We start from the raw sequence: 26440 nt of genomic DNA on the forward strand, positions 1-26440 counted from the left end.
TTGTATAAGAGATCAATATTATCATTTATAAAGTGTTTTTGAGTTTCATAAGTCTGGTTTGTGTGCTAGCGAAACTTCCAAGTCTAGAATAAAAAATTCCGCCCGATCTCATTCTTGATCGATAGTGATGTGTACATAGAAACTCCGCGACATTTCAACGACATTTAATTCGTATTGGTCTATATAAACACGCGCGGTTAGTGGTAATATTAGCTAAACCATTTGATATTATGTAAGGCATATCGTGTAGTATACGAGTAATTTAATAGAATTAACCGTTTAATCTGTACTACCATGTAATAAAAAATGATTTTCTGTTCTATGTAGTGATTAAGGTTTACTGCGTTTTGGCGAAAATATGTTTCGCCAAATTTCACTTAGCAACCACAACTTTCGCCGAAGTTTGATTTGGCAAACTAATCGCTGGCATAACTTTACATTGCATTTTTCTTATTTCGCAACATTTTATATTGCCAAATTTTACTTCATCACACTTTTATGTGCAAATAATTATGTAGCAAAGTTTTACTGCAATTTGATTTGTGGCGAGCGAGCGAAGCGAGCGAGCAAGACGGTTTGAGAGCAGAAGCAACTTGGATAGTTTAGGTTCAGCAAAGCGTAGCTCCCGCCTTAGCCTTCGATGTTAGGTTTTTTTTTATAGCAGCCAGGATAATTGCCATTAGGAAAGTAGGTTGGATGTCACTCAATCTGTTGCTAATTAAGGTATGCCAATCAAAACATTTGACGAACCATAAATGACATCTTGAAAAAATCCAGGTAATAATTTGCATACAATAATTTATGAAATCTTAGTGGGAAATTATATCAGTGCGAAACGTTGAGTTGGGAAATAACATTTCGCCTAAATAAAAAATATGGATAAATTGTTTGTAATATGGCAATGTTGTTTTATATATATTATTTGTAGCAACACTAGGTTACCTAAGTAACTAGGAAAAACTTGTCTGTCGTGTGCCTTTAAAATATAATACTCGTACTACAGCTAAAAATGTTTCTCTTCAATCTCCTCGCACCAGTCATAATATCACATCATATGGTAGCAGAAGCGTTAAATAACGGTGCGGGGTGAATTGAAAGATTCATTAGTACCGAGGAAAGATGGAATCTGAAATTGCCGGGTCTAGTTTAAAATTAACCGGAAGTAACAATTGGCCGACATGGAAGTTTCAAATAAAGGTAATCCTGAAAGGGAGAGGATGTACGAACTGGTAACGGGAGAATTGGTGAAACCGGCAGAAACTGAAAAACCGGAACTGTTAAAGCAATGGAAAAAATGATGCCAAAGCCCAAGAACTGCTAGTCACTCGAATGGATCAGGGACCGCTTTCGCATTTACTATCGTGTGAAACAGCGAAAGAGATGTGGACAAAATTAAATACGGTCTACCAGAAAGAATCCGAGGTGAGCGTTCATTTGTTACAACAAAAATTCTTTTCTCTCGAGTACGAAAACGAGTCCATGTCAGATTTCTTTTCAAAATTGAACATATCCAGACGAAGTTGAAAGAGTGTAAAGAGCCTGTCTCTGATAAAATGGTTATGACTAAAATATAATGGCACTGCCAGAGTCATACAAACACTTCAGATCTGCGTGGGAGTCCGTGCCCAGTGAGAAACAAACCCTAGCTGAGATGACCTCTAGATTGCTTATAGAGGAAGAGAGAATGCCAAAACAGGTGGAAGAAACAGCGTTAAAAGTACAGAAACGTTTTGGTAAAGCTAGAGGAGAGCAGAGAGACAAAAGTGGAGACAGAAATTGTTTTTATTGCAAGAAATATGGACATAAGGCAAAGGACTGTTGGTTCAGGAAAGAGAAAAAGACTGAAGGTAGAAATTACAACAGGAAAGAAAATGTCACGATGCGTTTATAGGAACACAAGAGAAAGAAAAAGTGAAGAGAGAAGACTGGTGCCTGGACACCGGGCGAGTGAGCACATGAGCTGGGATAGAAACTGTTCGAGACCCTTCAGTTAAAAACGGACCTGGGTAAAGTAACCGTAGGTGACGGAAACGAGGTAGCTATAGAAGGTATTGGTTCAATAAAAGTGTTAGCTAGAGTAGGACAGAAATGAATGATATTACTCTAAATAATGTATTGTTTGTTCCAGAGCTAACGTTTAACTTGTTCTCAGTTGGTAGTGTTTTAGACAAAGGATATTTTTGTCGTCAGATAAAAATTCGTGCGAAATTTTGAATAAAGATGGTCAGGTTAGAGCCATAGCTAAAAGAAAAAATAAAATGTTTACGATGAATTTTTAAACCTGTATCCAAAAACCGAAGCAGAAACAAAAGTGGAATGTCACTTTGCAAAACAAAATTTGACGGCTGTCAAAATGGCATTCAATTTTTGCTCATCAAAATTTTTGCTATGTAAAGCGTATACTAGATCGAAATAATATAAAATATGTGTCTGAAAGTGAGAATATAGTGTGTGAGAAATGTTTATTAGGAAAACAACATCGTGGATCGTTCGCAAGAAGCGAAAATAGAGCGTGTGAGAGATTATCATTGATTCATGCTGATGTGTGCGGCCCGATGGAGGTAAGTTCGATTGGTGGAGCAAAATATTTTCTGTTGTTAAAAGACGATTACTCGTCGTATCGGTTTGTATATTTTCTAAAACAAAAGTCCGAGGTGAAACGATGTATCGAAGAATTTATTCAGTCAGCCGAACGGGCAACTGGATGTAAAGTAAAGTGCTTGCGATCCGACAACGGGTTAGAATTCGTAAATACCGAACTCGGTAGCTTGTTAAGACACAGGGCATCGTTCACCAACGGTCTGTAACGTATACACCGGAGCACAATGCGCGTGCGGAACGCGAAATGCGGACCCTAGTCGAGCATCCCGCAGTATGATGCAAGGTTTGGCAAGGAGTTTGGGCGGAAGCCGTGAACACAGCCGCATACGTTCTAAACCGCACGGGACCAAGTCCTACAGTAGATAAAACTCCCTATGAGTTATTTCATGAAAAACAAAGTGACCTTATGTCAATGCACGAGTTTGGGTCCAGGGTATCTGTGCATATTCCCAAACAAAAGCGTTTGAAATGGGATCCAAAGAGTCAAGAAGGGATATTTGTAGGATATGGCGAACATACTAAAGGTTTTCGGGTGTATTTTACAGGAACAAGAAAATTGGAGATAGTACGAGATGTTATATTCTACCAACTTTCGATGATGGCAAACGAGCAAGTGGGTCTCCTGATGGTAAGAAGATCAACCGCCATAACCCTGAACACCAGGGGGATTGCAGAATGCGTAAACCGTCTAAACTGAGATGAAAGATAAAAATAACAAATGAGAACAAGGAGAAATATGTTAAATATGTTACTGAACAAGATGACCAGACCAGTGTGAACCAGAATATAGACCAATTCCAGGGTGTAGTAGAGAAGAAGATTGTTTAGAAAATTTGGAACTTAAGAGAGAACATAAGTGATAGATCAGAGGGTCATGGGGTTCAGAGTCAAGAAAATGATCAGTCCACTGTGAGTGAAGAGATAGACTACCGTGCGAGACTAAGAGATAGAAGTACATTAAAACAACCTTCAAGATTAGACTCTTGTCATATATATGCCGCTGTAGCAGCTGCAGAGCAGATTGACCCAGAGCCTGCGACATACACTGAGGCGCTGTCAAGTCCAGAAAAAGAAATGGAAAGAGGCAATTGACAAAGAAGTAAGTGCACTCGAAGAAAATAAAACTTGGGAACTTGTGAGACGACCAGAAGATTGCAAATTAGTTGACTGTAAATGGAAAAAGAAGAAAGATGAGACTGGTAAGGTAGTAACATACAAGGCAAGGTTAGTTGCTAGAGGCTTCCAACAAAGGATGTAGACCTGTCTGAAGTATATAGTCCAGTTGCCAGGCTGTCATCGGTGCGGTTCTTCTTGGCAATGTGCAACGAGTATAACATGCAAGTATCACAGTTAGATGTATGTAGTGCATTTCTGAATGGTGATGTACAAGGCGATGTATATATATCGATGCCAGAAGGAGTTGGTAAAGATAAGTTACAAATTAAAGAAACCGAGTACGCGCTTAAACTTTTAAAATCTTTATTGGTTTAAAGAATTCACCTTAAAATTGGAATACAAAGTTTAACAATGTAATATTGTCCTTAGGTTTTGAAGGTCTAACTATGAGTCATGTCTTTATGTCAAGTCGACCGAGACTTATAAAGTATTTCTATTACTGTTTGACGATATGCTTCTTGCATCTACAGATAGCAAGGAACTTGTAAACGTAAAGAAAGACCTAAGTAATATGTTTAAAAAAAGACATGGGTCCGGTATCACATTATCTTGGTATGCATATAACTCAAGTTTTAGCTAATAAAACAATAACATTAAACCAAACTGTTTATTTGCAAAATGTCTTACAAAAATATGATATGCAAGATTGCAAACCTGTGAGTACCCACTTGATAAAAATTTTGATCACAGTGTTTTAAAACGAGAGAGCTCAGAAAGCACAGAGATAGAACAAAAGTGTAGGCAGCTGATAGGTGCATTAATGTATGCCATGTTAAGTACAAGGCCAGATCTATGTATTAGTATCAGCATCTTAAGTCGTTATCAAGCCTGTGCAAGTCGAGATCTGTGGAGTCATTTAAAAAGACTGTTGAGATATGTAAAGGGTACACTAAACTTAAGTTTAGTCTACACCAAACATAAGTGTGAACATATCATAGCAGGGTATGCAGACTCAGACTGGGCGGGGGATAGGGTTGACCGAAAGTCAACTGCAGGATATTTGTTTCAAGTATTTGGTTGTACTGTATCATGGGTATCAAAGAAGCAAACTTCTGTTGCTTTGTCTTCTACAGAAGCTGAATATATTGATTAAGTCTTGCTGTGAGTGAAGCATGTTGGTGGCAAAACTTAATTAATGAAATTAAAATTTGTAAACAAAAGTTGTTATGACAGTATTAGAGGATAACTTAAGCACAATTAAAATATGTAGAGCCTGTTTCATCCAAGCAAACTGAAACATGTTGACATTAGAGTACATTTTGTAAGAGACAAAGTTAACACTAATGGGATAAAGATTGTATATGTCAGTAGTGCTGAACAGTTGGGAGACATTCTCACAAAGCCACTGGGCAAGCAAGTGTTTAACTATTTAAAAGAGAAAGTCGGATTGTGCTAACACCATTGAGGAGGTGTGTTATAATATGGCAATGTTGTTTTATATATATTATTTGTAGCAACACTAGGTTACTATTCAATCTCCTCGCACCCAGTCATAATATCCACATCATAAATTGTTTGGGCGCTAATAATTTGCTAGATAATTTTCGCCGAAAAATTAGTAAACCAGTGATTAAATTACCAGAGGCGGTATTGTATAACGCATGGGCGCCTGTGATGGCATTTATTATCTCTTTCTACCCTCATCTTATACCGTCTGACAGAAAAAAGTGGAGACAACGATCGTGATTCTGAGTGTGTTAGATAGCCGCTGTTTCTGTCTTACGGGTTGTGCGGCGGTCATTTGTTTCGCATTTCTTCAGATTTAATATTCATCAAGTTCGGGTGTCATCAATTTAACTTTTCATTATGTTCGCGTTTCTTCAGGTAAGTACGAGTATACCTACCTACATGGATTTTTTTTCAAATTGATTAGCGGGCCACACAGCAAAAGATTTTGTGACTTTAAGTTATCTGTAAGTCATGACTTTGTATCACAAATTTTCTCACTACTGTTACTTATATCTCTCAAATGGGCTGACCTTATGCCAAGTTTTAACAAGTAAGTATGAATATGAATTATTTGTGCTCTAAATTAGATAAAGCATTAGAGATTGGGCGAAATAGCAAAAGTAATGGCAGGACGTGACGTGACTTAGAACAGGGACTTAGTTCTCAGAGCTCCATTACTAATGGACTCTCCAGATGTGTATCTATTCCCTTGCAGGCCTCTTTATCCAACTAAAAGTAAAATGTAAGACTACTCTCAAGATCCGTTCGAGCATGGAGAACGTTCAGTGGCATTAATTATCATCTTTTTGAATTTGTAAATACTGAGATAAAAAGGCAATTTTTCTTTTTTCGATGAAAAGAAAACCCATCGTGAATAACACAGCGATATAGGCGACGTGCCCCGGACTTAATTATGAGTAAACGAAGCATTTTGTCTCTAATCCGAAAATTTCAAGACATAAAATTACAAGGTCGATTTCCAAGGACTTCCACGACTAAGGATGTCGGTAAAAAAATACTGTTACGTAACGGATATAAATATGTACATAGCATAGTAAACTGTTTCTTACTAGTTGCATCGAAGAATGGCTTGAATCATTTTACATCGATTTTACCGTATCTATTAAGTTACTGCTAAATACCTACCTATGTGGAATTAGGGTACGTATTATCATATCCTACTAATATTATAAATGTGAAAGTTTGTAAGTGAGTGAGTGTTACTTCTTCACGCTGAAACGGCTGGACGGATTTGGATGAAATTTGGCGAAATTATAACCTGGATTAAGACATAGAATAATTTTTTATCCCGATATTCCCACGGGATAGGGATAAAATTTCGAAATAACAACCGCTGGGCTTAGAGTCATAAAATTTGGTATGTAGGTAGTTAGACATCTGGAATTTTATTATTTATTTTATTTATTTATTTATTGATAAAAACGTTTACATATCATTACAGTACTTAATGACCAATTCATCATGAAACTTAAACTAACTATGAAAGATTATTGATTTAAAGAATAAAGAATAAAGAATAATTTATTTTAGCAATAAAGTTACATAGTGCACAAAAAATTACAGAAATACACATTTGAATAAAATACAAATAAAATCATCTGACTTTTCGACGGCCTTCGCACTAGACTCTGGGTCTGTATCGCGAGTGCCAAATGAAGTTTTAAAAATACAAAATCCCTAAAAGTAATAAAAGTGAACTTACTTGAAGTGTGTGTATGATTGTGAGTGTGTACATATGTGTGCGTGTGTGTGTGTGTGTGTGTTTGTGTGTGTGGTGTGTGTGTGTGTGATGTGTGTATGTGTGTGTGTGTGTGTGTGTGTGTGTGTGTGTGTGTGTGTGTTTTGTGTGTGTTTTTTTTTTACAGGCGTTCAATTGCAGGCTTTAAGGAGATCTTCCGTATCTTGGTAATTCAGTTTAGCTAGATGTTCTTCTATAGCACTTTTTAGCTTGGCAGCAGATAAGTCTTGGGGTTCTTGATTTTTTTGCAAATTTTGTTGTAAATGTTTACATGGGAGTAGGGAGGCAGATGTCTGGCGAAACTAGATTTGATTGATGGCAGAGGTATGCTATATACGCGGCGAGAGGAGAGGGTAGGAAAGTCATGTCTTACAATTACTTTCCGATGAGTAGTCACGGCTACTTTTGTAATGTATAATTGTCTGACCCTTAACACCTTACATTCCTTATACAGGTCATCAGTGGGAAACCTATAAGGCTTTCTGAGCATAACTTTTAATACAGCACGTTGAGCGATCTCTAAACTTTTTATATTGGATTTTACTATACCACCCAAGCTGAAAGACAATACAGTAATGCCGATTGACAGAAAACCAATATTAAGATGTCTTTTGGTGCTGAATTTCGTAGTGAGTTCATTAAAAATATAGCTTTTCTAATCTTTTTCGAAAGGCAAGAGACTTGTTCTTTAAATGAGAGGTGTCTATCAAATTGGATGCCTAAGTATTTAATAGTGTCAGTTTGATCTATTGGAGAACATTTACATGGGGTCTGCAAGGGTTGATCTGAATTTATAGACGAACATGTATGAATGGTAATTTTATGAGCTGTGCTGGGTCTTGTTGCGCGTGTTTTCTGGAAAGTTATGTATTTTGTTTTTTTATTATTTAATGTTAATAGATTTTTATTTAGCCAGGATGATATTTTAGCCATTCCTGTCTCTGCTATTTTGTATGCATCAGCCCAGGAGTCGCCATGGAAAAGAGCAACAGTATCATCTGCATAACAAATTAAATCAGCTCCGTCTAAAGGTACTTTTAGAATATCATTGATGTAGATTAAGAATAAGGTGGGGCCTAATATACTGCCTTGTGGCACTCCGTATTGCACTGGCAGATGTTCGCTTACAAAAGATCCTACCCTGACACAATGGCGACGATTAGTTAGGTAACTATGGAACCAGTTGTAAGAAATACCTCTTATACCCATTTTTTCTAGCTTTTGCATTAGTAAAGGAATCGACACAGTATCGAAGGCTTTAGCGAGGTCTAAAAATATTCCGATGCAATTTTTATTACTATCTAAGGAGTCTACAATTACTGATGTTAAAAGCGAAACAGCATCTTCGGTTGATTTCTTCTGCCTAAATCCGAATTGCGACTCAGAGATGAGGGAATGATGTTCAAGGAATTTTATTAAACGATTACTTACGATTTTTTCTAGTAGTTTTGAGAAAACACTTAGCAGTGTGATAGGCCTGTAATTGCATGGCAATGTTTTATCACCGTCTTTGTGGATAGGGGATATAACACCAAGTTTCCAATCGTTTGGAAATATGCCGCAAGCAAGACTTAGATTGAAAATGTGTGTTAAGGGTTCGACAATTGAAGGTTCAATTAATTTAATTAGTAGTGGCGAACACCCATCTAGGCCTGGCGCACTACCAACTTTGAGTTGCTTAATGTATCCTGTAACTTCAGCCACATCAGTGGGACCTAAGAAAAAAGAATGGACAGGGCCAGAATCAGATGTATATTCAGCTGCGAGTTCCGCTTCAGATTTATTTAGTTTAGTAAGTATCTCATCTGCTAATTTTTTACCAACACAAGAGAAATATTGGTTGCATTTATTAAGTGCGTCAATGGGATCCTTTTTGCTTATTAATTCAGAAGAGTGATTGTGCAGTTTCGAGATGTTACAAACTTTTTTTATGTTCTCCCATAGTTTCTTTGGGTTATTCAGGCTATCGGATAATTGTTTGGCTTCATAATTGCGTTTTAATCTTTGTGTCAAATTATTAAGAAAGTTTCGGTAACGCTTGTAAGTTACCTGCATGACTAGATCGGAGGGTTTTTTTTTAGCTTGAAGATGAAGTGAATCACGATTTCTCTGACATCTTAAAATACCTTGTGTGATCCACGGTTTAATATTAAATTTGGAACGGGCTACTATAATTTCTGAAGTACATCTAGTTATAGTGTTATTTATGATGTTAATAAAGTTATTTGCTGCCTCGTTTACATTTTCATTTTTTAGCACTGGAGACCAATCTGTCAATTTTATTTTTAGCATTATTTCACTGTGGTTTACAATAGTTTTGGTTCGCTTATGTGTATCTTCTTTAAAATGTGTGTATGGTAATCCTAGAATACATATGTCATGGTCAGTTATATCTGTGCGAGTTACTAATCCTATTCCAGAGGTACCGTTCCGTACAAAAATGTGGTCTAAACAAGCGTTACCCCTGGTCGGTTGAGTGATGGCAGGTAGTAATTTGTGTGCTGTCATGAGACAAATATATTCAGAACAGATCTCGCTACTACTAAGTGTATCTAGATTGATATCACCAGCCACAATTAACATTTTTCCAGTATTGATTTTACTAAGTGTACTATCCAGAGTTACTAGAAAATTATTGACTGCGTTAAAAGAAGGGGATCGGTAAATTCCCAATATTGTTATATCATTTCCTAAATTAATTTCTAGGCAATTACAGTCTTTGATAGGGGGTTCCGTAACTGAGACACTCCATTTGTTCCAAATGTAGGCTACGACTCCACCACTTTTGTTTATATATTTGTTTGTCCGATAACAGTTGTAGCCGGCAATTAGTGGTGGGTGCATTCCTTCACTTAACCAACACTCAGTCAGTATGATCGCGTCAAATGTAGTTTTTAATCGATTAAGTGCTATTTCAAAATCATCAAAGTTTTTGTGGATACTCCTTATATTAAAAGTAAGAATTTTGAACTTGTATAAGTTAGGATCACAGACAGCTTTTTTACATTTTTCCAGTGTCTCAAGCGTGTGACATCTGATTTGTAGTATTCTGTCAGCTTCGTCGAGATAATCCATTTAGGAATTTTATATTATGCAACTTGACTTGAGAGTAGAGTAGAAGTAACGCTTGAGACATTAAATACGCAGGATGAGAATTATGTCTGTGAATAGGAAGCCTTTTGGGAACATTAGTGAAGGATGTGTGTGTTTTGTGATTGTGGATGTGTGATATTTGTTTTGAGAATGTGATGTGAGTGTTTTGTGTTTGTAGGCGTGTAGAGTCTGTGTGTGAAAAAATGAGAAGATAAAACTACTTAAGAGTCTAAAATTGAGATCAGGTAGATTAATAACATTTCCAACTGTATACAGCTGAGAAAGAATCCATAATCCGTAAACTAAAGCACTAAGTTGAAGGAGGAGTGGAGGGTCCCACTTTCTGGTCCAGGTCGTCCGCAGATGAGCGCATTGAGCTGTGTAAGGGCACGTAGGCGACTTTTTAGCCCGATATTCCCACGGGATACCTAGGGATAAAATCTTAAAATAACAATCGCTGGGCTTAGAGCCATGAAATTTAGTATGTAGGTAGCTGGGCCTCTGGAATAACACATAGGCTACTTTTTATTCCGATATTCCCACGGGATAGGGATAAAATCTCGAAATAATAACCGATGAGCTTAGAGTCATGAAATTTGGTATGTAGGTAGCTGGACGTCTGGAATAACACATAAGCGACTTTTTGACCCGATATTCCCACGGAATACTTAGGGATAAAATGTCGAAATAACAATCACTGGGCTTAGAGCCATGAAATTTGGTATGTAGCCCGACGTCTGGAACAATACATACGCGACTTTTTATCCCGGTATTCCCACGGGAGAGTTTTGTAACTAAGGGACCCCATACATCCCTGTATTATTATTATTATTTTGTATTTTTTTCTTTAATTGCATACTGTAGTTTTTAAGTATTTTATTTGTAATTATTTAATTTTGAAAAAATGACTTTCTGCCAAGTTTCTTGCGGCGCATTCTACTTGGCAATGATGGTCTTTCCGAAAGCGCTGGTAGTTTAAAAAATTACGTGTAAAAAGGCCCATTGCGGCCTATTTACTGAATAAATGATTTGAATTTTGAATTTGAATTTGGATGGTGAATAAAATTGAAATTTCAGCACTGGGTTTAGAGTCTTGAATTTTGTTGGTACAGTTATTCACAACACAACCTCAATGAAGACCACGATATAAATTTTGGAAATTTCCAGGGGATTTTTATAAAATCCCGAAAATTTCAATTGCAACTACCAGACCGAATAGTTTACGCGTGCGAAGCCGCGGGTAAAAGCTAGTAATGTATAAATTTAAAATACATATCGTTTGAAATACTTACCCGTAATAGTACATTGTGTCTTAAGGGCGGTAAATAAGGAATTACGAACGAGAATCTATTAGAATAAAGATTGGTAGTCTATTAGAAGCCCGAAGTCGAAGACTGAGGGCTTTATTGAGTCGATGTTCGTAATTCTAGTACCGCCCGTGCGACATACAATGTTTTTCATCACATTTGCGACTAAAATTTTATATTTGTAGAAGAAAAAATATAATTGTTCCAAATATTGGCGATACCTTAGCCTGCGCTCTTGGCAGCGCCGCCCTCTACCTCCCCCTCCCTCAGCATGCGCCGCAACGTGCGTGTGCACGTAGACCATGTAGTCCTGCAGCAGCACGCGCACGGCGCAGCGCCATCAGTACGGGCACTGCGTCATTTACCGACCTTGGGCTTCATGACAAGAAAATGTGTACGCGCAATGACTCATTTACCGACCACGGGTTCATGACAAGCACATTAAGGTCGAGGGTTTTATTTGGGGGGTTGCAACCAAGGTAGCCTGCATGTTATGACACTGTTTACGAGCAAGAGTGATGAAAAATTATTAGTTATTGACTGTCTAAACATAGTTTGATAGCTGTTACGGTTATTAGTAAAATAGAAGTATTAACGAGAACTAGGTATGTCCGCCCCACGAGCTGCGCCTGCTGCACGCCCGACGACCTGGCCTGCTCGTGCGCCCTGCGCACCCCACCGCACCGGTACTGTAATGATGTTTGAAATCTCATTATAATACAGAGTGTAAAATGCAGGCTACCTTGGTTGCAACCCCCCAAATAAAACCCTCGACCTTAATGTGCTCGTCATGAAACCCGTGGTCGGTAAATGAATCATTGCGCGTACTAATTTTCTTGTCATGAAGCCCAAGGTCGGTAAATGAGTTTGATACTGCATGGCGTGCTGCTGCTCCGTGCGCGCGTTGCTGCAGGAGCGCGCGCACGTCGGGCACATGCTGCGGAGGAGGAGGGCGGCGGGGAGCTGGCACTGCCAGGAGCACAGTCTGCGGTATCGGCAAATGTTAAAAATATTAGTTTTTCTTTTACAAATATACAATTTTACTCGAAAATGTGATGAAAAACATTGTATGTCGCACGGGCGGTACTAGAATTACGAACATTGACTCTTCGACTTCGGGCTACTAATAGACTCACGTTCGTAATTCCTTATTTACCGCTAAGACACAATGTACTATTAGATTACCTATTGTTATTTTCTCATGCTATAAGTTTGTTTTAGCACAGTATTAACCTGGTTATCCTCACGTAACGTCCTTTTCTGCGTCACATTTAATAAATGGAGCAGTTAGGGGAGATCTAAACCATAAATAGCCCAAGCTTGCTATCACTGATACTCATATAAATGGGCACTAGCATTATTAGAAAAGTAAAAACTTTTTTACATTAAACCCATCATGCTGTTTTGTCATACTTGTCTTTCGCGCTAAAGCAGCTAAAGGGATTTGGATGAAATTTGGTAGGTATGCAGGTACCTAGCGTCAGCTGAATATCTGGGATAACACTACATACTTACACTACATTTTATCCCGTTTTTTTCATGTAGCCCGTAATATGCCAACGGCTATTATTTACTGAAATTATTTAATTAATTAGTTCTTAGAATATATTAGATTAATTTAACAAAATGACATGTAATAATGATATTACCAATAAAAGAGTATGAGTATGGGTATGAGTATGAGTATGAGTATGTCCCACTGCTGGGCAAAGGCCTCCCCTTTCTTTCGCCACTCTTCCCTATCCCGATATTCCCTCGATAAAAATCCTAAAACCACTGTTTGAAAAACGTGATTTTTTAAGTAATTTTTCAAGCGACGTAAATGAAGACCGCTTTGTAATTTTTGAGGATTTCCTTAAGAATTTAGTAAGATTACGGAATTTCTGTTTAACTTCCGAATCTAATGGCTTACGCATGCGAAGCCGGAGTTAAAGGCTATACTTAGTAAAAAAATGTGACAAACTGCTATAATATTTTCAAATTTGCCGCGTAATTAAATCTGAAACCAACGTAGATTATCATCATTTAGTTGGGATCCTCTTTGGAAAGGAAAGCAAACAATTAAGATGATTCATTTGTCACTAAAGAATGAACTTAAGTTCGTAGAAACTTTTCCAATCTCGGAATAGATGTCTCAGTACTTTAAGTAAACCTATTTGTTACTTTAATGTCAGAACGACGTGGTTCGTTGCATTTATATCGGTTTATTACAAGCCAATAACTTGGCATTTAAAACTCTAGTGTTTTTGTCTTCAGAAGTGACGTAGGCCACTGCCCACAGCCTCGATGTCTAAGGACTGTCCTGAGGTCGTGTTGCCTAACGTTTCTGATGCTCGCGATCGCCATCAAATGACAGATTTAGCATGCAAAAACTATAATTTGATTGCGATCACGAGGAAAACACGAGGATCTGAAACGTTAGGTCTAATACGGCCTCTGCTTTGAGTTTTTTATTTTTATTTAAAAATACGTCATCTAATGTGTGGTGCGCTATCGTAGGGCCCCGCTTAATTTATCTTGTCGACGCCAAATTTAGGTCCTGCGTCGCCAATATTTGTCATTTAACAGTCGGTAAGAATCTTATGCTATGAAACCTGGGCACTTATATGTAAGTATGTATTTTTAAAGATCAGTAGGTACTGCTATTTAGTTGCACTGCGCGCTTCGATCAAAACATTTTTGATCGAAGACTGCGCGTGATAAATCTGTGTTATCAGATATCTATCTGATGTAAATACCTACTTATGAATTTCATTGTTATACACTAATTAAAACTATAATATAAGTGCTATCCATCCTAATATTATAAAAGTGAATGCTATCTGTCTCTCTGTTACCTCATCACGCCTACATTATTGAACCTGTTGAACGCTGGGAAGGACATGGGATAGTTTTTATCCTGAAAAATTCCTTCGATCCCGCAGCCAAGCGATAAACGAGCGCAGACGGAGTCACAGGAAACAAATATAGAAGTTTATAGAAAAAACATTTACGTCTTTCTCATTTAATGTGACAATTGTGTCCAAACGTGTTACGGGATGTACCTAGACTGTGATTAGAAAGAAAGAAGAAAGAAAGAAAATACATTTATTTAACGCCATAAAAAACAAACATAGGAACAAACATAGAACAAATAAAGACATACATGACGCTAAACAGGTCCCCACTCAGCATAATGCCACGGCAAGCCGTGGCGCTGATTTTCAGTGAGGACCTTATCTAAAAACTAACAAAATAAAAATTTAAAATAAAATAAAACAAATATTAAATTGTATGGCAACACCGGCTTAAACAGTTCAAACGTGTGCAGTTGAAATGTTTTAAGTCACCGCCAAGTGATTAAGAGAGATGTAAATAACGGTGAATCAATAAAAACTGTATTGTCCAGACCACGGTAGTTAAGCGCATTAATATCATCATGGCCGTATTTAAATCCATAATACTCAGCATTAGTATTGATTTAAAAAACACACCAAGACAATGCTTCAAAAACAAAAATACACTAATAAATACGAAGGATTAAGAGTCGCGCGCTGCCCTGAATACGTCGTTAGACGAAACTTTTTAAGTTAAGTATGTACAAATAAGACTATAAAGTCTGAGTGGATTTGTAGCGAGCAACCGTCCGTAACTTTTAAGTTGTGTCGAACTGTAACTTTTTTCGCTTGTCGCCGTCCTTAATGCTGTGAACACCCGCCAACTCCCGACTGGCCGAACGAATCTGTCTCAATAAGCTAACAGTCCGAAATGACGTATATAGCTTGTCGCGATAAAAATTAATGAAAACTGCATTGTCCTGGATATATATGGCCAATAAAATTTAATTAGGCGACATTAACAATGACGAATAGCCCGCTATGCTCCGGGCATTAGCGTAATTATATTGTGATTTCAGAATAATCGCATGATAAATGGCTGATGGCAACTTCTACTTCTGTTAACTCTTATATTAATTCCAATTCATATTTGAATTACTACTAAAATTTTGCCTTACATTATTCGATTGTAAAGCGATTTAATCTAGTAGTACTTAGGTGCAGTCACAATTCATGAATATTGACCCGCTGTAGATTTTTTTCTATTACTATGCCAGTGCGCTTGTTATGAAAGTCATAATTTTTCTACTCAACATTCATCTTGTGGACACCCAGTCTTACACCATAAAAAAATCACAGGTGTGTGCAAGTTTCTCCACGATGTTTTCCATCATCATAACATAACGCTCATGGTAAATTTCAAAAGTCATCTGCACATAAATTACGAAAAACTCAGATGTGCGAATCCAGGCACAAACTTACGACCCACTGCTAGAGAGGCCTATACAGAGAGAGAGAGAGAGAGCTATAAAAGAGCGAGACATATAATAATCTAGCGTCCACGCACATAGTATCAATTCATCATCATCATCATCATGTCAGCCGAAAGACGTCCACTGCTGGACAAAGGCCTCCCCCATCCTCCGCTATCCTGCGATCTTAACCAGGTCGTTTTGACCCCATCGGCCATCAGTCCTGCGAGCAATGTGCCCCACCCACTGCCACTTCAGTTTCGCAATTCTTCGGGCTATGTCGGTAACCTTAGTTCTACTGCGGATATCATCATTTCTGATTCTATCCCGCAGAGAAACCCCGAGCATAGCCCTCTCCATAGCCCTTTGAGTGACTTTGAGCTTCCTCATGAGGCCCATCGTTAGCGCCCACATCTCAAATCGGTATGTCATCACTGGCAACACAAACTGGTCACATACTTTTGAATTCAAACACTGCGGTAATTTGGATGAAAAGAGACTGCGAAGCTTCCCAAAAGCTGCCCAGCCGAGTCGGATTCGACTCTTTCTCGAAGTTGGACCTACCTAACTGGACCGTTTGTCCTAGGTATACTCGTACATAGTCGTCAACAACTTCGAGCGCAGAGCCTCAATTATGTTTCTCAAATACAGTCTTTATTTTATCTCCAATAAATAAAAAACAAACCTTAACTAATTGGAAGAATAATGGTCGTTGCTGAAAATAAATTTTAATATTGTTTTAGGTGTAGTTTTCAAGAGATAAATTACAGTAAACATGCAAAATTATAATGAAAAAAAAACTTAAGATTTATAATATATTGATATGAGGTTATAGTTGCTTGCTACCTTTGCCTTGAGTAGAATGCCCGGAGTAGTCCTCCCTGCGCGCGCGCCCTCTTCTGCGCTGGCGACGATATACACTCACATGCTTTAAATTTTGAGTTGAACTCTATTCATTAACATAATAAGAACGTTGACAGGCAACTAGAGTTGCCAAAAGCATGTGAGTGGATATACAAAGAACTGTCAAGCTTACCCGTATATCCAAATCAAAGTCTAAATCTAGGTTTAATCCAACAAAACATAAAAATAAAGGGTGGCTCATTTAGATCGGTTAGTATGGGAAAGTTTGAAACTATAAGACATACAAAGATCTGTTCCTAGGAACCATGTCATAGATTTTAATAACAAGAAAAACTGCATTCATACATTTAAAAAAACTTGAATTCAGCCCGGGAATCAAACTCGTACGTTTTGAAAAATAAAACTCCTATACTGACCGATCTAAATGAGCCACCCTGTATAAGTTTAAAGCATCGTCAGCTTCAATAAGATATTTTCCATTTGGCAAGTTCCTGGCGCGACTACCCGTCGTCCGGTGTTCAGAAAAGTAAAGCTTCCGAAAGATAATTTTTTCGCTGTATTATTTTTCCAGGCCCTCCGGGAATTCGGTTGTGTTCTGGAAATAAGCGGTTGAAACGAATTGATTTTGGCGTATTCTCCCAAACTAAGCAAAGCTTGTATCTACTATAAATACTAGGCAACGGATAAACATATAGATAAATACATATAAAACAAGTTAGACCCGAGAGCAAACATTCGTATTATTCATACAAATATCTGCCCCGGCCGGAAATCGAATCGAACCCGGGACCTGGACCTGGACCTGGTTGGCCATCTGGCCGTCGAATGAATTTGTGAAGTCTATAACTAAATCCAAGTGAAAAAAAAAGGCCTGGGCCAACCAAAAATGTTAAGCAAATTACCTACGATAATACCAACATCTATGTCAGACATAATAATAACTATAACATGAACATGAAACTACAGTGAGACTCACTCATAGTGAAATAAGCCCAGAAAACTCGTGTCTTAAATCGATACTAACTATAACTTTTTGTCCATCAGAACAATCTTCAAGAACGTGGAAGCTCCAATGCACGATGTCAGTGACATGACGCCGAACCAGCATGGCTATTTATACTCGGTTCTCCGGCGCAAAATGTGGACTGTACGCAATCTTAGTGATCGTCCATTTTCCGATACTGCAAGGAGAAGAACAACCGTTATGCCCTACTCTAGCAGAGAACCCAATATGTCCATGCTATAGCTTCAAAGAAGGTAAATTCTTACAGTATACGTAGCAAAATTATCATTTTTTTAATATGTCTGCTTTACTACAATCGTTTTATTCCAGGTCTCTTTTTGGAGTGTCCCAGTGCCACCCCTGGCGCTGTCAAAAACATATTATCCAAGATTAGAGGAACTATACAGTCTCTATCAATCTACGACTTGGAGCGCTCCACGATTGAGTTAAAAGCAGATCTGTTTCCTTCAAAAACAAAGATTATTAATTTACACATTTCACAATCGGGCTTAAATGAAATCAACTCTAAAGCATTCACACCCCTTCAAGATTCATTAGAATCACTTAGCATAGTTTCAAGTAAACTAAACAAAATACCGCAGGACTCTTTAACCGATTTGTACAGTATTAAAGCACTTGACTTACAACTGAATGACATCGAAGATATACAAGCGAATGCGTTCAAAGGACTAAAGCTTCAAAAACTTAGTTTAAAAGGAAATAAAATCGTAAATGTTTCCGAAAATGCATTTCGTAATTTAGAAGAACATTTAACTGAGTTGGATATTACTGAGAATTTTCTCAACTATTTTCCTTTAAAAACTTTAGGACAGCTAAACAAACTGAGCAACTTAAGATTAGCTTGGAATAAAATCAGCTCAATACCAACCGACTTTAATTCAACTATATCAAATTTGTTCACTTTAGATTTAAGCTCGAACACATTTACAAAGATAGGAAATAATTGGTTCCAAAGCATGCCTAAAGTAAAAACGTTAACTTTTTTTAGTAATCATATTCAAACAGTAGAAGAAAAAGCATTCCACCCCTTAGAGTACTTGGAAACGCTTGATTTAAGTCGTAATAAAATAACGAAACTAGAAAGAAGTACATTTCAAAATAATAGACTAATACGAACAATAGACTTAAGCCACAACCACCTGCATTATATCAGGGGCGTATTTTCAAATCTTCCTTATCTTTCAGAAGTATTTCTGTCAGAGAATAATATCCTAGAGATTCCTAGTGATGCATTTAACAATGCGTCTTATTTAACGGTTCTTAATCTAGAACATAATGCTATCCAGAGACTAGATGATGATTGCTTCGCGTCTCTCCAAAATTTAACTCAATTACATATGGGAACAAATTATTTAAGACACCTTCCTCGGAACATTTTTAAATTCAATAGCAAATTAGTCACCTTAAGTCTAGATAATAACAAAATTGACGATTTAGATGAACTATTGTTTGATAGATTAGATACTCTAAGAGAAATACGGCTGCAAAATAATAAATTAGGACATATTAAGCGACATGTGTTTAGTCCTTTACCAGGTCTTTTAGAGTTACATCTACAGAATAATATTGTACAGAACATAGACTCGCAAGCTTTTATAACTTTGAAAAACTTGCAACATATTAACCTGCAAGGCAATCGTCTGATGACTATCGGAGATGTTTTTCCTAACAGAAATTCATCGCTTGTATCAATTCAGCTTAGCTCAAACTATCTCTCGTTATTAAAAAATAGCTCTTTGCGAGGTCAGGTCAATGTGCAAATTATGTGGTTAAGCCAAAATAAGATTAAAATACTGACAGCTAATCTGTTTCATGACTTGTTAAATATTCAAAGGTTGTATCTTAAAAATAACAGTATTTTACACATAGAAAACAAAACTTTTCTTCAGTTAAAAAGATTAAAATATCTAGATCTAAGTAATAATAACCTAATTAAGTTAAATAATGAAACTTTTTTCAAAATTGTAACGCTGGAGGAACTGTATCTGCAAAGCAATAATATAAATCAGGTGGCAAAAGATACCTTTAAGTTTTTAAGCAAATTACGAGTTCTTGATTTGTCCCAAAACGAAATAATCGTCTTTGACTTTGAGATTTCATCACTCCCAATCAAACAACTTCGTTTGAATAAAAACTCAATATCAATAATTGAGGCCGCCTCTCTCAAAACTTTACCTAACTTGAGTGAGTTAGAAATGAACAGTAATCTACTAACTTGGGAGGATATCATTCAAGTTCAAATACCTGGCCTTAAATCTTTGGTTTTATCCCGGAATAACTTCTCTCTATTAGAAAACAAAACTTTTTCTCATTTACCCTCGTTACAGGCGCTGTCATTGCAACTATCAAACATATCCCAATTGCCACCGGCAACTTTTATTAAGAATCAAAACCTTCTGCGCATTAACTTAGCTTTTAACAGCCTCAAAGATTTGCATAAAGATGTGTTTGCATACACCACTATACTGCAAGAATTAAATTTAAAGGGCAACAGTTTTATAGATTTTCCTCATGTGGCGTTATTCAACGTCACGTCTTTAGAACATCTAGATCTGTGTCAGAACCAGTTGAGCAATGTAGATTTTTACAAGTTCATTGGCCTACAAAATCTAAGAACTCTCAGTTTGTGTGAAAACAGAATTTCGATATTGAACGGATTTAATTCTCCTTCGCTTAAAAGTCTTTTAACTGTTAATTTAAGTAGAAACATGCTTTCAGTTCTTCCACCGAATTTTTTTCAACATTCAGTTGGCTTAAAAGAAATAGACTTATCTCATAATCTATTTAAACATGTACCTAGCAATAGCTTACCAGAAGCCGTGCTCCCAGCACTCACGACGCTGAATATGTCATTTAATCCTTTAGTGCAATTGTTGCAAACATATCCATCACGTCAGTTTCCAGTATTAGAAGAGTTAGTTATAAGGAAAACTAACTTGACGATTATCACTAGCAAGGATTTTGAGAACTTCCCAGCACTCAAAAGATTAATCCTTGTGGGAAATCCCATAGATCGGCTATCTCCTGGAGCTTTCTCCAAACTTCACAATTTGAATATGCTAGACCTGAGTCACAATAACTTAGACAACATCCCGAGAGAGAGACTTCAAGGATTATATTCAGTACGATCATTAAATCTATCACAAAATACCATTCGGGACCTGGAAGAGTTTACAGCGGATTTGCAAAGTTTGCAGAAGTTGGACCTGTCGTTCAACCATATTAATCGAATAAATAAAGACATATTCCGGGGACTTCTGAGCCTCGCGGAATTATATTTAAACGGAAATTGGTTAGCAGTCATTGCACCGGATGCTTTCCATAATTTATATAAAATTGTCCATATCGACTTGAGTCGTAACTACTTCGAAGTAATAAAGATGAATATGCTCTTGTCCTTGGAAACACAAGTTAAATCGATTAATTTTGATGGTAAGTTCTATATGTTTATCATACACCCAACGAAATTATTTAGCGGAATACATGATGACTATAAACGAAAATATTATATTTTCAGATAATCCATTAACATGCAATTGCGAATCTCAAGACGTATGGAGGTGGATGCAAGATCATTATAAAATAATATTAGAAGGCAGCAGTAATTTGCGCTGTGAACATCCCAAAGAGCTTCATGGACACAGTTTTATCGCACTACCTTCTCAGAATCTCTGCGATGTACCAATAGTAATAAGGGTTGCTATTCAAGATATCCAAACGTACTCTGTTATCGTTTCCTGGCAAAGTCGCTACCAAAATGGTCTAAATGGCTACAGGGTGGCTTATTTTGGAGACCAAAATCCAAACGTCGTGAGTATTTTCTTTTCCGTTTTTTTACTAAAAGCATGCAGCCCAATCGCATACAAAATGTTTAAAATGGCACAGTAAATAAATTAAGCGTGGTAACTATCCGGATAACGTGTTGTATAAAATACGTACGGCAACCTTAACAACAAACATTTGAATACAAAGGCTGTGCATCACTTCAATGGTCCATAAAAAATATTTATGGCGCTACTCTGAATCCATTTAAATCTTCGTTTTCAGCGACGGCTCATATGCACAGATTTTCCAACGCCTAATACGAGAACTTGAAAATTGTACAGCTTTATTTACGTTAAATTTTATTTGTTGCAGATCCGAGGAAAAATTGCAAACGCCACTTCCAGGTCGATACGGCTGAATCATCTGACTCCGGGCGCTCGCTACACAATCTGCGTCATTGCTTTTGGAAATTTTGGGTCATCGACTCTATCCGATGCTTCCATGCCTGATGCTAGAATCGCCCTTTTACCAGAAAATACAAGTACCAATTTGTACGGAGACGAACAAATATTTAACAATCTACGACCTTATATGAACGACTCTTTAATAAGTAAATGTGCAACTGTAAATACAATAGAAATTTTTGGCGCGGCTTTAGATAGTCCATTTTCTAATACTTACATGGGAATCGCCGATATATTGACGAGAAGACTTAGCTTAGTGGTAGGTTGTTGCATGGGGTTCATTGTTTTCGTGGTTCTGGTATCGGCTTTAGGTTACATTAAAACGAAGAAACGTCCAGTTATCGCAAAAATAGAAGTGCAGCAGGCTCCTCAGTATATATCTTATGACGATTTCACCGCGCCGAGTGTAGAAGTACAGACTACAGACATGGATGTAAATATTATAATTACAGATAAAACTAAAAACACAATACAAACATGAGTGTAATAAAACGTTTCTAAACGTGAAATTTCCTTTACGAGACGAAGGGATTTTTCATTTTGATTCCCTTATGAATAGGACCGAGCAACGCTACTCACGATAGGTAGGAACCTTTTATACCTTCATCGTCTTACAAACTTTTCTGGGAAGTTTGACAGACAGGAATGAATTATTACGATTCCGAGCTATCAATAACGAAATGTGTAATAATCGAAAAGGTTTAATATTAAGGTACTCTCACTCAGAGACTAACGCCACTAATTATCCGAGCCCGCAAAAGTTCTTTTTTGTGAAAATCTTTCTGACTTACTTTGAGCGAATAGAAAAAATAAAGTAACGTATGCAATTGATTTTTTTCTGCAAAATGGCAACACTACAGCAAAAACGCCACACCACGCCCCCTGGGTATTCTGCCTAATCATCGAAGTAATTTCTCACAGTAGCAGTCTTTGAGCCCCCGAAAAGGAAATATTTGGCATCAAAAGAACAAGGAATATTCAAGTTGTTCACTCAGCTTACGTCTTTCCATGTTTATTATAATTATTGCGGTATTCTGTAAATTGTTATTGTTTATTCGTCATAAATGAAATGTATTATTCGGTCTTTAACAGTGTGTTTCATTCTTATTTTCAACGTTTGACGTTGAATGTTGTTTTGTGGCACCAAAAAACATATTATTGTGATTATTTATGATAATTATAGTTATTTAGGATATAACATTGGAGTATAATTATTGGGTATAATCATCTATATAGTTTATATCCTGTATGGTAGGTGTTACTGTATTATAAGATAATACATTGTAAATTACTAACGTTAATGCGTGCGCCGCACTGAAAACGAATATTAACCTAGCATCATCCAAATAAGTAACGAACTGCTAACAACTGAATTATTCATTAGTATAATGATTGTGTAAATAAACGAAGATATCAGGTGCATTGTATATAAAACATTGTACCAAGTAACCTCGACTTTATTATGCGTTTTAATTCATGACAATCTGTTTAAAACTTGTACAAAGACTGTAGTATTGATTAAATAAAACTTTTAAAATAATGTTTGTTTTAATGCTCACCTATTTTATTTCATTTCTGTTTTTTTCTAGTTTTAATAGAATACCAAAGACTCGACTTCAAATACTGGTAGGTACCTAAAGTAGGTACTGAAAAAAAGTGTACAGGCAAAGAAACGTACCAGAGTGGAACCCATGTGGAACCTTTGTGCTAGGTACTAATGTCATGTTGACATCCCATACATCTGCCAAAGAAATCATAGCGAAATTGGTTATGAAAAGTATCCACCCTGGCACGTGATTCAGTTTCCTTGACTGTACCTATTTAAAAGTAAGTAAAACGATAATTATTTTACAAAACCTTTCAGTAGTTGTGTGCAAGTTTAGGTCGTTATTTGATTTCAAAGCCAAATGAAGCTTCATCCAAACACTTGGCTACTTTTCCTTTTCTCGTTTAACTATTTTTCTAGCTACTTCAGAACTTGAGACAATTACTAAAATTCTCAAAAGCAACCCTACAATACTTGGACTAAAATAAATACACAAAAGGTCGTGTTCCTTTAGAGGGAAACCGATCATGCGAAACCCCTCGTCCCGAGGGTAAGCATGGTTTCACCTATTTAGTAAAGTCCTAACTTTTGTAATTCTTTGGTTCTTCCTTTATTTGTCTTTCAACGAGTCGTCACATCAAATATTTGCATCGCGAGTAAACCCTCGTAAGTAAATTCAATCATTTCGGGTTTTTGTGCTTAACTTCAGTCATTAAGCAAAAATCAATATTTCCGAGAACGCTATTTACTTTACAATTCCTACAAGAACATTGGACAACGGTCTAAAAGACTTTTCATTGAATCAAGATGTCGTCCCTATTAAATGGATTAAATGAATTATTCAGACAAGGACGGCGGGCCTGCGTTCTTTGGAACGTTTCATTCACATCTTACTTGTTTTCATACAATTTAAGAACACGATATTTTGTAAAACGGAGTTGCCTTCGTAGTACCTACAATTAAAATAGCTTACTTTCCCATCTAAAATAAAACTAGGTAGGTACCTACTTAAAATGAGGCAAGTAATGAGTGAGGTTATTTGCTTGATTGTAATTATAATGAATAGATAATAATTTATAATTAATAATGAAAAGCTCATAAAATAATTGTAAGGGTCAGTGCCCACGGCGTATTTCTTACGCGCAGACGATACGCGTTTCGTGAAACGCACCTTTGCGGCGACTTAGATTTAAAAAAAGCTGGTAAAAAAGTGTCTGAATATCGTTTGAAGCACGTCGGCACGAGTAAAGTACCTACAAGTCATCTGCGCGTAAAAAATATAAGCTCTAAGCACAAGTACCACTACCATGAGTTTACAGTGACCGTACTCGATAGCGACGGCGTAAATTATTTGTATGAAGAATGTTACAGCGCCTCTACAAATAATTTACGCCGTCGCTATTGAGTACGATCACTTTAAACTCATGGTAGTGGTACTGGAAATTATTAAAATCAGGCGAAATCGAATGTAGCGTTGAACAGTGGTAAAAATACTTTTGCATTGTGCGTCATCAAGGCGTTGTATAAATTACAGTTACCCAGTTCTATGATTCTAGTTCTAAGGTTCTTTAATAATGCCAATTATTTAATTTAATTTCCTAACGGAAGCCTTGAACAACTGTTATTAAAGTACCGAGCATCAACGAAATTAGGTACATAATATCGGGTTAAAAACAATTTCAAAATGTTTTAAGTATAATTAGAACAATTACAGTCATAATAATAGAAACACTCGCTATAGAAAAGTTACCGCAAAGAATATAAAAGGTAAACACTGTCCCCGGAAAAGCTGAAATCGAATTACCTACGTAAAACTTTGTCCATAAAGGAATGTGGTGACGTCAAAAATGCGATTGTTCCAATGGATGTCGAGCGGAATATTTACCGTCGGTTTAACGTCGTGCTTCAACTGGTTGTTTGCTTGTCTATAGACAAGTTAAATTTTAGCAAAGAAAATGAACAAATTATTTCGCCTGCTTATGGGCTTTTCACAAAAAAGTGTACTTTTTTTCAGAAATTTAGAAAAAATATTTTAGTCTTGTTTTTCGTACCATCAGCCAAATAAGTGGTCTATACATTTTTAAACAAGTTCCTATCAAATGAATATGTCGCTAAAGTCGAACTTTCAAGTTGACAGACACGTCTATTAGCATTATTGTTTTATGACATGCAAACGATTATCAACTTTAGGGTGGTAGACCACATATTTGGCTGATGGTACCTACCTATTCAGAAACACGAGCACAATCAATTCCGATAGTTTCAAAAATGACCCAATCAAAAACGTCAGTTTCGTGACTTTTTTTTCATACACTCGGTATGGTACATTTTGAAAGAAAAGGTTGACTTTTTTTTGAAATGCCAAATTCAAATTCAAAAAATTCAAAATTCAAATCATTTATTCAGTAAATAGGCCGCAATGGGCACTTTTACACGTCAGCTTTCGGAAAGACCATCATTGCCAAGAAGAATGCGCCGCAAGAAATGGCAGTCATTTTTTTTCTACAAAAAATTTAAAAACTACAGTATACAATTTTACAAAATAATAATAAACAGGGATGTAATGTATGGGGTCCCTTAGTTACAAAACTAAACACTAAGTATATCTACGTTCAGTGAAAGTGTAGAATGCTTCACCGTCTATTATTCATACATTTTCAAGTAACCATTTAGCTTTTGGATTCGAAGGCAAGCTCACGTCTGCCGCCCCAAAGTTAGCCAGACGCACTCATGTCATGCTCTGAAAGCAGAGCGGTACCGAGGCATGGTATTGCTTCCGGTTCCCATAAGCTCTATGGGATCGTTGGGAACTTCGACGTCGCGAGCCTGTGACTAGAAATTAAACTAAAAAATATAAGCAAAGCTTAAAATATACAGCCTTAAATTAGCAAAATGCATAAAGTCCCCGAGTTAATAAAAAAAAACCTTATCTAAATAATTCAGAGATGTATAATTATAGTCTCTAAATGTCAAAGTAAACTAATTAAATTATACAATCTTCAGAGGTGTAAAAATCCAATGTCAAAAATTAATAATGATTATTAAAATAAAGAGATGGAGATGTATAAGGTCTCCAAATGATGAAATTAGATGAACCAGGGGAA

At 36.8% G+C, this 26440-nt stretch overlaps 1 protein-coding gene across 2 annotated transcripts in view; it reads left to right on the forward strand.

Annotated features, from left to right (window-relative positions):
• Positions 1 to 23330, forward strand: part of LOC141427463 (uncharacterized) — a 79852-nt gene extending 56522 nt beyond the window's left edge. Inside the window, exons 1-5 of one of the 2 annotated variants that reach the window (XM_074086959.1) lie at positions 5577 to 5601; positions 17582 to 17794; positions 17871 to 20993; positions 21079 to 21371; positions 21699 to 23330. In XM_074086959.1, the coding sequence (XP_073943060.1) occupies positions 17644 to 17794; positions 17871 to 20993; positions 21079 to 21371; positions 21699 to 22271 (4140 nt within the window). In that variant the 5' untranslated portion in view covers positions 5577 to 5601; positions 17582 to 17643 and the 3' untranslated portion in view covers positions 22272 to 23330. Of the gene's footprint in view, positions 1 to 5576; positions 5602 to 17581; positions 17795 to 17870; positions 20994 to 21078; positions 21372 to 21698 lie in introns of those variants that run through there. The other variant, XM_074086958.1, reaches the window with a different exon arrangement.
• The last annotated feature ends 3110 nt before the right edge of the window (positions 23331 to 26440 follow it).

Source organism: Choristoneura fumiferana, chromosome 4 (genome assembly GCF_025370935.1).
Source record: "Choristoneura fumiferana chromosome 4, NRCan_CFum_1, whole genome shotgun sequence".
Taxonomy (NCBI): domain Eukaryota; kingdom Metazoa; phylum Arthropoda; class Insecta; order Lepidoptera; family Tortricidae; genus Choristoneura; species Choristoneura fumiferana.